A 16,286-nucleotide genomic window follows, 5' to 3' on the forward strand; every position below is an offset into this window, starting at 1 on the left:
AGTGGTAACCTGGGGAGATCTTGTACGTAATTCTGAAAGTCTCTATCTCTACCACCTCCTCAGGCAGTTGATTCCAGATTCCAGCCTCCTTTGGGCCTAAAAATAGCCACACATATCCCTATTAGACCTCTTTCCCCTTACCCTCAACCTATGATCTCTGACATTCAACCCATCTGCCATTGGGGTAATGTATCCAACTATCCATGCCCCTCATAATTTTGTACACCTCCATGAGAAGACCTCCTTACCCACCCCTCCCCCAGCCTCTGGCTCCCACAGGCAAACATCCAAAGTCTCTCTCTGCTACAGGGGTCACCATCACAAATTAGTATCAATGCACCTATTTGGATACATCACAGATTGTTACAGCGGCTGTTCTCCATGTGACCGCAAGAAACTGCAGAGCCGTGAACATCACAGGAACCGTCCTCCCCTCCATGGACTCTGTCTACACCTCTCACTGCCTCAGTAAATTAACCAACATAATCAAAAACCCCACCCAACTGGGATATCCTCTCTTCTCCTGCCCACCCCATCCTTCCTCAAGTTGAAGATGCAACAGCCTGAAATCACGTTGAAAATTCATTTCTCCCTTACACTATCTCATTGTACTTGTCTTCATGGTTGAATCAGCAGGAATCAGTCTAACCAGAGTAATCTGACCAGAACAGAGTTAACCAGTTCTGGAGAAACCTGGCCTTACCAGTAGCAATCAGCTTGGTTAACTGGCCAGAGGATTGGTGTTATTGTCACATGGACTGAGATACAATGAAAAGCTTTTGTTTGCCTGCCATTGGGTCAAATCATTCCATACATTGGTACATTAAAGTCACACAAAAGGGGAACAGATTGCAGGTTACAGAGAAAGTGCAGTGCACATAGACAATAAGGTGCAAGGGCCACAATGGGAGATCAAGAATTCAAGAATTTATCATTTAGATGAAAGATATCCACTTAAGAGTCTGATAACAGCAAGTAGAAGCTGTCCTTGAGCCTGGTGATACAGGCTTTCAAGCTTTCGTATCTCCTGGCCAGTTGGAGAGGGGAGAAGAGAGAATGTCTGGGGTGGGTGGGGTCTTTGATGATGCTGTCTGCTTTACTGAGGCAGTGAGAAGTGCAGACAGAGTCTACGGAGAAGAGGCTGGTTTCCATGATGTGCTGAGCTGTGTCCAAAACCTTCTATAGTTCCTTGTGGAAATGGACAGAGCAGTTGCTGTACAAGGCCACAAGGAATGAAGAATTAGGAGGTAGTAGAGTTATCAGACTACCTAATTCAAATGCCAAAATTTTCTAAGGATTGGATTAAGAATGCTTGTTAATGAGATGTGGGTGAAGGAACGGGTGGCCAGGTTTGCAGATGGTATCAAGATATTTGGAGGGACAGGTAGTGTATAGAGGCAGGAGTCTGGAGAAGGACTTGGACAGGTTGGGAGAGAAGAAGATGAAATGCAGCATGGGAATCATGGGGTCATGCACTTTGGTAGGAAGGAAAAAAGCATATTTTCAAAACAGGGAGTGAATTCAGAAACAGAGGTACAAAAGGATTTGGGAGTCCTAATTATTCCCTAAAGGTTAATTTGCAGGTAGAGATGGTGGTGAGGAAGGCAAATACAATGTTGGCATTCATTTCAGGAAGATTAGAGTATAAAAGATAGGACACAATGCTGAGAATTTATAAGGCATTGGTCAGACAACACTTGGAGTATTGTGAGCAGTTCTGGGACCCTTATCTGAGAAAGGATGTGCTGGCATTGGAGAAGATGCAAGGAAGGTTTATGAAAAGTAATCTCAGGAATGAAAGGGTTAATGTACGCAAAGGATTTGATAGCTTTAGGCCTGTACTCATTGGAATTTGGAAGAGTGAGGTGGGTTCTCATTGAAACTTACCAAAAGTTCAGTTCTAGATTGAGTGTGTGGGAGTGCCTAGGACCAAAGGGCACAGCTTCAGATTAGAAGGATGCTCCTTCGAGACGGAGATGAAGAGATATTATTTCTTTCCTCACTCCCCCATTCAAGGGGCAGACCTGCTTCTCAGAGAACCATACTGGCAATACCAAGGTCCACAAGAAGGGATCAGATGCAGCCCTAGTGAAGCTCCCATCTGGGATGGACTACAAACAGCGCACAGATATCCCACAAGCAACAAGTCACATAACATGTCTGCAGACCTCTCACATCGAGATCAGTAAAGATCTGATCTCCATCACATCCTGAGGTGTGGCAACAGGAAGGCAAGGGTGTAAACCCCCCCCCCCTCCACCCTCAGAGATAGGCACATCCAGACAGAACTGCCAAGGGGGTGGTCCATCTCAGTTCCTCTGAGTCCCCGCTGGGGATGGTGGTTCATCTCAGTCCCCACTGTCTCCAGCCCATTAGATTCCCTGAACGTTGAACTGGGACAAGGGCTAAGAGCACAGGATGCAACAAAGTTCCAGAATGGGACCACGTCCCAGCTGTGGGAACGAGGAGCTGAGATCCAGAACTGGCTGAACCTCTGGCCAACCCATTCACATCTGGTTATCATACTGGCACCACATCACTATGGGACAAAATGACTGGGGGAGGGGAGGAAGAGGAGGGGATTTGGAGTGTGGTAGGTATACAGAGAGACAAAGGACAGGTAAGGTGGTGGGAGGAAAGACAGGGTGAGAACAGGGAGTAGTGGACATGGACAGGGAGAAGGTGAGAAGAATGAGAGGGTGGTGACAGGGAGGGGCAGAGAGTGGATGAGGACAGGGAGAAGGTGGGAAGCGCTGAGATGACAGGGAGGGGGGAGACAGGGTGAGGGGTAGGGTGGAGAGAGGATGGGGTAGACAAAAAGAAGAGAGGGGACAGGAAGCAGTGGCAGGGAGGAGAGTGGGAACAGGGTGTTGACAGGGAGAAGGGAGACCAGGAAGGGATGGACACCACAGTAGGGAATGGATTCTGTGCCAGAGACTGGAATCACCACTGCCTCACTTCAGCCCAGCCTTACAGGCTCTTCCACCAGCTGTCCCCCTCCATCCAGTTCCCTTTGGAAACACTGTTTAAAGTTCTAACTAAACTTATTATCAAATTACTTATATGTCACCATTTACAACCCTGAGATACATTTTCTTGTGGACCTATTCAATAAATCCAATAACCATCATGGAATCAATGAAAGACTGCACCAACAGAGCAGACAACCAGTGTGCAAAAGACAACAAACTGTGCAAATACAAAAAAGAAAAAAATATAAACAAATAAACAATAAATATAAGAAACGTGATGAAGAGTCCTTGAAATTGAGTCCATAGGTTATAGGAGCAGCTCAGTGATGGGACAAGTGAGGTTGAGTGAAGTTATTCCCTGTGGTTCAGGAGCCTGATGGTTGAGGGTTAATAAATGTTCCTGAACCTGGTGGTGAGTCCTGAGGCTCCTGTGCCTTTTTCCTGATAGCAGCAATGAGAAGAGAGCTTGAGCTGGGTGGTGCTGGATGATGGATGCTGCTTTCCTGCAACACTGTGTAGATGAGCTCAATGGTGGGGAGTGTTTTACCCATGATGGACTGGACCATATCCACTACTTTTGTAGGGTTTTCTGTTCAAGGGCATTGGTGTTTCTGTGCCAGGCTGTGATGCAGCCCATCAATATATTCTCCACTAAGTTTGTCAAAATTTTAGATGTCATGCCGAAACTTTGCAAACTCCTAAGGAGGTAGAAGTGTTGACATGCTATCTTTGCAATTGCACTTACGTGCTGGGCCCAGAAGATGGTATCTGGAACAGAGCCAGATCAAGCCCAGGGTCTGAGGCAGGACATACACTGTGGGTGAGCACAGTGGTCTTCAAGAGCTTAATGGCCTCTCCTGATCCAATTCATCATGGGACCACCAGGCCTAAGGTCAGAGTCAATGACCAACTTCACCCTCCCTGACTCTTGCCCTGCCTCCTGTTGATGGTAACACTCCCTACCCCACCCCTTATGATCCCAATTGACAACAAGAGTAGGCCTTTCAACCCCACCATCCTATTCTATCCTCCAATGAACTCACTCCACCTCTCCATGGTGCTCAGATTTAACACCACTGAACTGCACCCTATTAGGTGAGGTGGTGTAGCAGACTTTGTTTACTCAGAGTCGTGGCCTGTCTAAAAACAGGCCCTTTGGCACATCTCACCCCCTGTTGGCCATCCTTCCATTTACCAGCATTCCTCGGCATTGGTGATTCAAGTGCTCGCAAAGATACCTCTGAAAGTTTCTCTGCCTCCACACCCCCTCAAGAACTGTGTGTTCTGGGTATTGAATGAGAAAGTTCCTCCTCAGATTCCATCTACCCCTCTCCCTCCTCACCTTAAACCCTTGCCCTTTGGTTTGAGACCCCTCTGCCACAGGGAAATATTTCCTACCAGCTGTTGTTTTCCTTTGGTGCTATGTTGTCCTGGAACTCACTATGGGCCTTCACAAAGAAGGCACGACAGTTCATCCACTTCCTTAGAAGTTTGCATAGATTCAGCATGTCACCTATAACTTTGACAAACTTCTATAGATGCAGAGTGGAGAGTATCCTGACTGGTTGCACAGTGGCCTGGTACGGAAACACCAGGTCCCAGGAATGGAAAAGTCTACAGGAAGTGGTGGATACAGCCCAGTTCATCACGGGCAAAGTCCTCTCGACGATTAAGCACATTTACATGGAACGCTGCCACAAGAAAGCAGCATCCCCATCAAGAACTCCCACCACCCAGGCCAGGCTCTCTTCTCACTACGACCATTGGGCAGGGGTACAGGAGCCTTAGGTCTCACGACACCAGGCTTCTGAACCAGTGAGGATAACCTCACTCACTTCAAATCTGAACTGATTCCACAACCTACAAACTCAGTTTCAAGGACTCTACAACACATGTTCTCAGTATTTGTTTATCAGTCTTTATTTATGTACTTAAAATTTTTCATGTATTCTATTGTATTTCCTTTTTTCCCTGTAAATGTCTGCAAGAAAGTGTAGCTCCAGGTAGTATATCATGACTTAAGAGTACTTTGATAATAAATTTGCTTTAACTTTGACTTTGATCAACCCAATCAGTGCCCCTCAACTTTCTCCGTACTCTGACAATGGTTTTGGTAACTTTGCTCCTGACTTCTTGGTTGTCATATTAAGGTCCCCCCGTCCTCAACTCCCACCCCACTTTCCATCAAAGTTTGAAAGAGAGATTTGGTCTTAAAGATAAGAAAGCCTTCCCCCACTGCCTTCACTTGATGAGCTATATCCAGTGGAAATTATGTCAGCTCACTTTGCCAAGGATGGAAGAGAAGTTTCAAAGGGCCAACAACAATACCGAGACCCTCTGCTGAAACCTCAGCCCCCCCCCCTCCACCCCCTCACATAATTTTTAATGAACCGCGCATCTACTTTTCTATAAACTTTGAATTATCCAGATACAAAACAAAGTATATCATCTCGATGTCCACTCAACTTAATGACAGCCCAGGCAGATAAGCATCGGGCAAGAGACAAAATTCATCTTTATAATTAAAGGCAGATTAGTGTGAGACTTTGAAGTGAATTTTCGACTCCAACCTAATTTGGGGATAGAGATTAGATCAGGGGAACGTGGACTGATGCACTAATAATTTGGAAGCGGAATCGCGAGGTTGCCACAAATCTGTCGTAGAATTTGGATCCAGACTCACCAGGGTTGGCGCGGCATCTTCCAACCCTGAGGGGGCCTCTCGGTTGAAGGCAGACTTGAGCTGAGACACGGAGCGCCTCAGCACAGCGGATTGATGGGGGAGACGCTCCGCTTGCCAGTGAGGACGGCTACGTTCCTCATGGGGAGGAAGGTTAGGGAGATTCAGCCTCACTAGAGGATGGAAAAAAACTGAAGGGGAAGGAGGCATTGAAGGAAGGTCACACTGAGGGAGGGGAGATAGTGAGGGAGGTGCAGTACTGAAGGAGTGTCTCATTGAGTTATAGGAAAAGGTTGAATGGGTTATTCCCTGGAGTATGGGAGAATGAGAGGACACTTGATGGAGGTATGCAAAATTTTGAGAGGTATAGATAGGGTAAATGCAAGCAAGCTTTTTCCACTGAGGTTGGGCGAGACTAGAACTACAGGCCATGGGTTAAGAGTAAAAGTGAAATATTTAAGGGGAATCTGGGCAGGAAACTTCTTCACTCAGAGGATGGTGCGAATGTGGAAAGAGATGCCAGCAGAAGCGGTAGATGTGTCGTTGGTTGCAACATTTACCGGAAATTTGGATAAGTACATCATGAGAGGGTATGAAGGCCATGGACCAGGTGGGGGTCGATGCGACTAGGCAAAATAATAGTTCTGTACGGACTAGAAGGACCAAAGAAAATCACACAACTTGCTATAGGAGCTCAGCAGGTCAGGCAGCATCTATGGAAAGGAATAAACAGTCAACGTCTTAGGCCAAGACCCTTCATCAGTGACGCCTTTCCCTTCCAGAAGAGGGGTCTTGGCCTGAGACGTTGACTGCCTATTCCCATCCACAGATGCTGCCCGACCTGCTGAGCTCCTCCAGCACATTGTGTGTGTTGCTCTTGAATTCCAGCATCTGCAGGACCTCTTGTGTGTAGGTGACCCAAAGGGCCTGTTTCTGTGCTGTAGTACTCTAAAATAGTGTAGGAGATGCCTCCCTGTACTTTATGAAAACCCCAATATCTCCCATGGTTCACTTCCCCATCCATTCCCCCCTCCCAACCTGCAGCCTACAGTCCTGCAGTGGAGGGGGGGGGTCTGCAGTCTCGAGAGGTGGGACTAAGTCCTGCCGATGTGGAGCAGCAGATGTCTACCCGACTGTTGGAGGGGGGTTTGCCCCGCTCTGCTCAGCCACCCTGTTTTCCTGAGCATAGCAGTGATGTGGTTGTAAGGAATGCTGAGGGTGAAGGGATTTTGTGAGGCTCCGGTGCAGATGGGGGTCAATAACATCAAGCAGTCTCATCTGAAAGGCAGCTAGTGAAATTGCTTCAATCAAAAAAATCCAATGGCTCTCAACAACCAGCACACGCCGGCTGCTGCCATTACAGAAAAAAACCTGCAAATTAAATTTATTTTTGGATGACAGACTAGCCAAATAATAATGGGTCTCCTTGGACACATTGTCATCTCGCATTAGGATACTTTATCAGTTCTTTTGAGAGTTGTATCGCCCAATTACGGGAGACAGTGGTTTGTGTTCAAAAACTGAAGCAGTCAACACAGTCAGGGGCCATTCAGCCCATTATTTCATTTCAAGAGGACCAGTGCTTCTTCGGACTGTGGAAGGCAAATGAAATGTTCACATTCATTTTGAGAGGATTAGTGTATAAAAGCAAGGAATTAATGCTAAGGTTTTATAAGCTATTGGTCTGAGAATACCTGGAGTACTGTGAGCAGTTTTGGGTCCCATATCTAAAAAAAGGATGTGCTGGCTTTAGAAAGGGTCCAGACAAGATTCACGAGGATGATCTCAGGACTGAAAGGGTTAACACATGACAAGTCTTTGATGGGTCTAGGCCTGTACTTGCTGGAGTTTAGAAGAATGAGAGAGGGGGGAGATCTCATTGAAGCCTATCGAATATTGGAAGTCCTAGATAGAGTGGATGAGGAGAGGATGTTTCCTGTAATGGGGGAGGCTAGGACCAGCGGGCACAGCCTCAGAATAAAAGGACTTCCATTTAGAACAGAGATGAGAAGGAATTTCTTTAGCCGGAGGGTGGCAGATCTGTGGAACCCATTGTCACAGATGACTGTGGAAACCAAGTCATTAGGTATATTTAAAGTGGAGGTTGATAGTTCTTGATCAGTAAGTACATCAAAGGACATGGGGACTAGACAGGAGAATAGTGTTGAGGGGGAAAATAAAACAGCAATTCCAAGATAGGGCTGGCAATATATGGCGATGCTTTGCAGTCAACTCACAAAACCTCTGAACTGCAACCTACAGCCTATAATTTCCCTATAAGAAACAAACTTTTGCACCGTCTAAACAAAGCAGTGATTTTATGATATCCTGAAGGATTTGGCAAACCAGACTCTCAGCAATGCAGGTACATCACCTTGAACCAGACAATGGTTGTCCATCGCTGGAAGAGGGAATACCGGGGTGCACTTCACGCCAGGTTAAAGCGTTGAGGCCCGACATCAGAAAACAAGCCAGTGTTCATCCTCAATACTCCATGCCAGTCAATCGCCCACCTGAACCTGTCCCGTTGGTCTGCATTTGACCCTTTTGCCTCTCTTCTCCTACTACCATTGGACAGGAGGTACAGGAATCTTGGGTCCCATGCCACAAGTTCAGGAACAGTTGTTGCCCAGCAACCACCAGGCTCCTGGATCAGTGTGGACGGCTTCACTTGCTTCAGCTATGAGCTGACACCACAGCCTGAAGACTCGCTTTCACGGAATCCGCCTTTGTTGTGTGTTTTTTCTCATGGATTCTATGGTACTTCGTCATTTTCCTGTGGGTGTCTGCAAGAAAATGAATCTCAAGGTTGTATGTTTTGAACTTTGAAGATGGAATGGCAGAGCAAACTTGATGGGCCAAATAGTTTAATTCTGCTCATATGTCTTATGGTCTATCCCTGGCCCTGCTCATTGAAAAGGCCCTAGAAGTAGTCCTTGTTCCCTGGCCTTTTGTTCCCATGCATATTCTATTTCGACTGTTTGGGTTCAAATCTTTGGCTGCTTGTTTGACTACGTTTTGTTGACATTGGCATCACCTTCATGTGGGAGGAGCTGGACTTGGAAAAGTGGGAATTCCCATCTCTCCGACAACAGTGGCTGCTGAATTTCAGCATCAGAGTCCCAGGTTCCATCCTCAAGTGCTGTCTGTGTGGAGTTTGCACACCCTCCCTGTGAGCGCATGCATTTCCCTGGGTGCTCTGGTTTACTCCCTCATCTCAAAAACATGTGGAGTCACAGGATGTGGATGAAGTTTAGAATCTTAGGGGGAGCCATGTGGGGATTCAAATAATCCAATAGGATTAGTGTAAATGGGTGGTTGAACCATGGAGAGCATTCTAACTGGTTGCATCACCGTTTGATATGGAGTGGCCACTACGCAGGATCAGAAAAAGCTGCCGAGGATTGTAGATTCAAACAGCTCCGTCAAGGGCACTAGCCTCCCCACTGTTAAGATCTTCAAAAGGCGATGCCTCAAGAAGGCAGCGTCCACCACGAAGGATCCTCACCAACCAGGACACGCCCTCTTCTCATTACGACCATCGGGAGAAGATGCAGGAGCCTGAAGACTCGCACTCAACGTTTCAGGGACGATCCATGAACCCATGAACTCTACCTCACCAGTTCGTTCTCTTTCTCCACTACTTATTTATTTTTTATATTTCTATTTGTAGCCTATAATAAATTTTTATGTATTAAACTGTACTGATGCCACAAAACAACAAATTTCACAACTTACGTTAGTGATAATAAACCTGATTTTGATGTATGCGTGCTTATTTGCGAGTTTGTGTGCAAGAACACGCATGTGTGTGTATATGTGATGTGCTCATTTGCATGCATGTGTGTACTGTGTTTGTACTTCAGTGTGCACCTGATTGTATGCACGCCTGTGTGGCTCACACACACGTTGTCACCTAGGACCCGTCACCACGAATCCAGTCCCAGTCACTCGGGAAGCGCCACATCACACAGAATGTTTAGCTCAATTCTGAGCCAGAACAAACTTGGAACTAGTGTATCTCTATTCTTCATTGATTCTCTATAAAACCACAGCAAAGACAGAGAGCCAGTGCCTTGGATTTTAAGACTACTATTAGCATGATGAGTGTTTGCACACTTGAGTGCTTGGTGGTGGGTGCCAATGTTTTTTTGCTGGTGGGGAGGGGAGATTGTTGCTTTGTTGCTGCATACGTGTGGGAGGGAGGGGAGCTGGGAGGCTTTGGGGTTCTAACATTTAATTGTCATTCATTCTTTGGGGGCACTCCTCTGTTTTCGTGGATGGCTGTGAAGAAAAAATCATTTCAGGATGTACATTGTATACATCTCTCTGACATTAAATTGAATCAATTGAACCTCCAAGGAAAGTACCAGCAATGGCAGAATGTGGTATATTTGTATTTTCACATGGCATTCCATGTTCTCACATGCACTGTGACATGTGTTCTTTCACATATCCACTTACATGTTTAGTTGACTGTACACATGCTACTGTGTACATGTGATTGTGTGTGTATACATACAGCAGGCTTGTACGTGTGAGTGTAGGTGTGTCTGGTTGTGTTCCTGTGCTTATATGTATTTCAGTGATAGTGAGATCATGTATATGTGTGTGTGTCTGTATGTGCATTTGTGTGTGTTCAAAGGTTCATTTATTGTCAGAGAATGTATACAGTGTACAACCTGAAATTCTTACTCTTCACAGACATCCACAAATCAAAAATCACATAGAATGAATGTTAGATGTGTCTGTGTGTGTTTCTATATGTATGTATGTGTGCATGTGTACCTGTCTGTCTGTATGTGTAGGTGTCTGTGTGTGCATGTGTTTGTATGCAGGTGTGCTTATGTGTGTATGCACGGTTGTGTGTTTCTCTCAGTGTGTACATATATGTCTGAGTTTCTGTTTGAGCATCTGTGCTTGTATATGTCCTTAAGTGTGAGAGAATTTGTGATCATGAGCGTGTGTGTGTGAAAGGAAGTGAAAGGGTTACCTTTGGGCTGGGAGGTGTGACAAGGGGGTGCTGCAGGGACTGATGCTGGACCCCAGGGGTTTACCACGGTTAACACAAGAGGATCTCGTGTGATACATCCAAACTTGTTGATGCAAAGCTGGGTGGCAATGTGAGATGTGAGGGGGATTCAGGAAGGTTTTGGAGATATGCACAGGGTAAGTGAAAGAGGAGAGGGCAGGAAGAATTAATGTGGAAAACTGGGCTCATTGGTTGTCCCAAAATCAATACCAAAAAGGATTTGACTGAAACATTAACTGTTCTTCTCTCTTCATAGACGCTGCCTGACTTGTTAAGTTTTTCCAACGCTTTGTTTCTAAACAAGGTCCATAATTGTTTGCAGTGTGTGCGCACATGTGCTTGTGTGTTTTCATGTGTGTTAGTATGTGTAAATATGCACATGTGTGCATCTATATGTGTATGCATATGTTTGTGGTGCATGCTTGTGTACCTGTGCAATTATGTATGTATGTGTGTGCATGTGAATGCTTCTGTCTATGTCTGTCTGTCTGTGCAGTTTTGTGTGCCTATATGCGCGTGTACGTCTGTGTGTGTGTGTGTGTGTGTGTGTGTGTGTGTTTGGTTTTGGAGGTGCTCAATAAAGTGACAGGGTTCAGGTGACACAGACGCACACCTGAATAGGACGATGCACAGTTATATCTTCATTACTGGTGCCCACCTGCCATTTGGCTGCCAATTTGCAGTTTAACAACCATCAAGAAGTGAGCATTTTCTGTGGGTAACCACCATTCCCTGATGACAAGCCTGCCCAACGAAAGCTAACCCACCCCATCAGATCTGCTATCTCTCCATCAGACCAGTCAACGTCACCACTGGTATCAGATATTCACCCACAGCTGGAAAGGAAATTGTTGTTCTACCGTCTAATTACAATCTAACCACATGTTTGTTAAAATGTGTTGTTTATGCAGGTCTGACCTGTGTTTTCAGATTTTCACCTTTACTTTTAAGTCATTTTTTAAATTGCGAAGTGTTTTTGATGGCACATTATTAAAGGCACAACATTTGCTGAAAGATTAACTTCAAAAAGGGTTACCATTTTCACGCAGAAAACACAGAACAGTACAACCCTGGTCTTGCATTTTGTCCCACGATATTACATAGAACATAAACATTACAGCACATTACAGGCCCTTCAGCCCACGATGTTGTGTTGACCTTTTAAACTACTCTAAGATCAATCTAAGCCTTCCATAGCTCTCCATTTTTCTATCAATCAATTGCTTATCTAAGAGTTTCTTATATGCCAATTAAAATTAAGTGTCAATATTGATGCCAAGTTATACTAACTGTCATCATCCATATCCTGTCCTGTCCATACTGCACCAACTACCACCACTGGGCTATAAACGTGCAGGAGCAGTGTGTGGTTAAGTGCCTTGCTCAAGGACACACACACTGCCTCGGCTGAGACTCGAACTAACAACCTTCAGATCGCCAGCCCAAAGCCTTAACCGCTTGGCCATGCGCCTCCATTCTCCTCATGTTCATGTGTCTACTCTTGTCCTCTGGCTGGTAGAGGTGGTGGGTTTGGAAAGTGCAGCCTAATGAAGCTTGGTGAGTTGGTGCAATGTGATCTGTAGGTTTTGTCAAGCACCTTCACTCTGTCTGCCACAAGAGGCAGCATTTTCCAGTGGCCATTCATTTTAATTGGCCAATTCTGACATGTCAGCCTATGACCCTCTCTACTGCTACGATAAACCCAAACTCAGGTTGGAGGAAGAACACCTCACCAATTTCCCCAGCTTTCATTAATTTCTCCCCTTCTCTCTTTTTCCTTTCCCAATTGCCCCTTCTCTTCTCCTCACTTGCCCATCACCTCCTGATTTCTCTCCTACTCCCTTTCTCTAATGTTCCACCACCTTCTCCAATCAGATCCCTTCTTCTTCAGTCCTTTGCCTTTTCCACCTTTCTCCTCACTGGGTCTCATCTAACTCCTGCCAGTTTGTGCCCCTCCTCCCCCTCCCCCCACCTTTTTCTGGCTTCTTCCCCCTTCCAGACTCAATGAAGGGTCTTGGCCTGCATTTTTATTCCTCTCCATATTTGTTTCCTGATCTGCTGAGTTTCTCCCGCGATTTTGTGTCTGTGGCTCTGGATTTCCAGCATCTACAGAATCTTTTGCACAGTTGGTACAAAGTGTTGCTCCCGTAGAGTGAGTGACTGGTGGTGGATAGATGGCGGTGTCCTGTATAGTGTCAGACTTCTGGAGTGTTGTTGAAGCTGCTCTCTTGCAGGCAAGTGGTGGGCGTTGCATCACACTCCCCAGTTGAGGCTAGTGGGGAGTAAGGGGGGTGAGTTACTCACTGTAGGATTCCTACCCTCTGACCTGATGCCACACTGTGTACGAGGCTCAGAGAAAACCCTCAGGATATTGCTGATGGGTATCACAGTGATGGTACTGGCATAGAATGTCAAGGAACACCAATGAAGTGGATAGTTTCTTACAATAGTTTCGCTATCATCGTTACTGATCCTGACATTTATTAAATTTTTAGTTAATTTCCATCACGATTATTTTATCCACCAGCCCCATTGTGGGCAAAACCCTTCTCTGTATCATGGACATCTTCAAGATATTGTGCCTCAAATTAGTGATATCCATCAATAAGGATACTCATCACTCAGGACATGCCCTCTTCTCATTACTACCATCAGGTAGAAGGTACAGGAGCCTGAAGGCACACACTCAACATTTTAGGAACAGCTTCTTCCTCTCTGCCGTCAGATTTCTGAATGGTCCATGAACTCATAAACACTATCTGGTTATCTTAAGAACATAGAACAATACAGCACACTACAGGCCCTTTGGCTCTCACTGTTGTTATGACTCTTTAACCTACTCCAAGATCAATCTAACCTGTCCCTCCCTCATAGCCCTCCATTTTTCTATCATCCATATGCCAATCTAAGAGTCTCTTAAATGTCTCTGATGTATCTGCCTCTACCACCAGCCCTGTCAGGGCATTCCAAGCACCCAGAGCACTCAATGTATAAAAAACCTGCCTCTGACATTTCCCCAACACACACAAAATGCTGGTAGAACACAGCAGGTGAGGCAGCATCGACAGGAAGAAGCGCTGTCAATGTTTCGGGCCGAGACCCTTCGTCAGGACTAACTGAAAGGAAAGATAGTAAGAGATTTGAAAGTAGACATTCCTATTCTGATATGTCTATCCATGGCCTCCTCTACTGTCAAGATGAAGCCACACTCAGATTGGAGGAACAACACCTTATATACCGGCTGGGTAGCCTCCAACCTGATGGCATGAACATTGACTTCTCTAACTTCTGTTAATGTCCCTCCTCCCCTTCTTACCCCATCTCTGATATATTTAGCTTTACCCCCCTCCTTTTTTCTCTCTCTTTCCGCCCATCACTCTGCCTGTTCTCCATCTCCCTCTGGTGCTCCCCTCCCCCTTTCTTTCTCCCTAGGCCTCCCGTCCCATGATCCTTTCCCTCCTCCAGCTCTGTATCACTTTCACCAATCACCTTTCCAGCTCTCAGCTTCATCCCTCCCCCTCCGGTCTTCTCCTATCATTTCGCATTTTCCCCTCCCCCTCCTACTTTCAAATCTCTTACTATCTTTCCTTTCAGTTAGTCCTGACGAAGGGTCTCGGCCCGAAACGTCAACAGTGCTTCTCCCTATAGATGCTGCCTGGCCTGCTGCATTCCACCAGCATTTTGTGTGTGTTGCTTGAATTTCCAGCATCTGCAGATTTCCTCGTGTCTGACATTTCCCCTATACTTTCCTCCAATCACCTTAAAATTATACCCCTTGCATTAGCCATTTCTGGCCTGCTCTGTTTTGGCACTTTGTTAAAATATTTCTTAGTCTAGCTTATAGTATTTGTTTATGTCTGGCACTGTACTGCAGCCGCGAAACAACAGACTTCACAAGCTACCTCAGTGATACTGAACCTGATTCTGCTTCAGGAAGGCCCAGAGGCTTCCGTAAAGCACACCAGAACAGAGCATTTTATTGGAAGAAAATCTTTGAATCGGTGGTCACAAATAAGCTTAAACAGTTTCTGTGAAACGACGGATGACTGCAGTGCTCAGAGTCACTACACAGCCATCACCCATCAGGTTTTCCTTACCCAGCTCCAAACTCTAGAAGGTGGAACTGGCCTGGGGACTCCAGGGCATTTGTCACATGAGCTCCCATCCTCCAGTGCCACTCCCATGGGAGTGCTACGTGGTTGGTGGTGGGAGGGATCACCCACCCCCTCCACCAAATACCTCAGCTCTGCGAGCAGATGAAAACTTATCTTCGTTAGTCAGGGGAATGAGTTGAAGAGCCCTGAGGTAATGTTGCCGGTTATGAAACCCTGGCTAGACGACACTTGGAGTATTGTGTTCACTTCTGGTGTCCTCGTTATGGGGAAGATTTGGAAGCTTTCGAGGGGGTTCAGAGGAGATTTACCAAGATGTTGACGGATCAGAGAGCGTGTCTGATGAGGAAAGGTTGAGTGAGCTAGGGCTTTTCTTTTGGGAGTGGAGGATGAGAGGTTACTTGATAGAAATGTACAAGGTGATGAGAGGCGTAGCCAGAGACATTTCCCCAGGGCGGAAATTGCTAATACGAGGGGTCATCATTTTAAGGAGATTTTAGTAGTGTATAGGTCAGAGGTAGTTTGCTTTACACAGAGTGGTGGCTGTGTGGACCAGTGATGGTGGTAGATGCAATTAGATTTGGAATATTTAAGTAATTCTCAGATATGCACATGGCTCATCGAAGAATAGAGGGCTGTGTGGGAAGGAAAGGTTAGATTGATCTCTGATTAGGTTAAAAGGTCAGCACAGCATAGCAAGCCAGAGGTCCTGTACTGTGCTGTGGTGCTCTTGGAGAGAGCGAGCACAGAGCAGAAGGGCCGAGTGGTAAGCTTCTGCACAGTGGCCATTAACTGTGGTCCACATCGTGCTCTCGTTCAGGGGGCCTGGTGAAGGGGTAGTGCTGGGCTGCCCCAGACATGGCCCCGGTGCAGAGAGCCCGATGGGATGGTGTTTTGGCCCCAGCTGGGAGGGGGGCTGTGTGAGGGCCCCAGTGCCAGGCGTCCCCCGAGCCCATCGGTAGGCCCACGCTGGTGGGAGACCACCCGCCGCTCTCTGCTGTGTGGCTGGATGAGGCTCTTCAGCTGGAGATAGATCTTGTCGTCAGGGATGGCCATGGTGTTTGTGTCGAATCCCAGCACTCTCGCCACAGACTCCCGGAAATCCACCAGCTGCAGAAAAACAGACAGTCACTCACCAGACATTTGCCCACTAGATGTGTTCTTAATAGACATTTACCCACTGGATATTTTCTCATTGGATTTTTGTCCACTGGACATTGGCCCACTGGATGTTTGGTCACTGGGCATTTTTCCACTGGATGTTTGCTCTCTGGGCATTTACCCGGTGGACACTTACACACTGAATGTTTTCCCATGGACATTTGCCCACCACCTTCATCTCCATTTTCATGGAATCATAGAACTGTAGAGAACAGGAGCACCATGTTGTGCCAGACTAATTAAACTAGTAACTAAATGTCTGACTGAACTAATCCGTCTGCCTACACAGTGTCCATATCCCTCCATTTCCTGTACATCCATGTGCCTAA

General features: G+C 46.3%; 1 protein-coding gene across 1 annotated transcript in view; it reads right to left on the reverse strand.

Annotated features, from left to right (window-relative positions):
* Positions 1–14,687: 14,687 nt before the first annotated feature.
* The window catches only part of LOC132388295 (coiled-coil domain-containing protein 170-like), a 105,573-nt gene continuing 103,974 nt past the window's right edge, over positions 14,688–16,286 (reverse strand). The window contains exon 13 of the mRNA XM_059960637.1: positions 14,688–15,906. Within this exon, the coding sequence (XP_059816620.1) occupies positions 15,613–15,906 (294 nt within the window). The 3' untranslated portion in view covers positions 14,688–15,612. The remainder of the gene's footprint in view (positions 15,907–16,286) is intronic.

This window comes from Hypanus sabinus, chromosome 2 (genome assembly GCF_030144855.1).
Source record: "Hypanus sabinus isolate sHypSab1 chromosome 2, sHypSab1.hap1, whole genome shotgun sequence".
Lineage (NCBI taxonomy): Eukaryota > Metazoa > Chordata > Chondrichthyes > Myliobatiformes > Dasyatidae > Hypanus > Hypanus sabinus.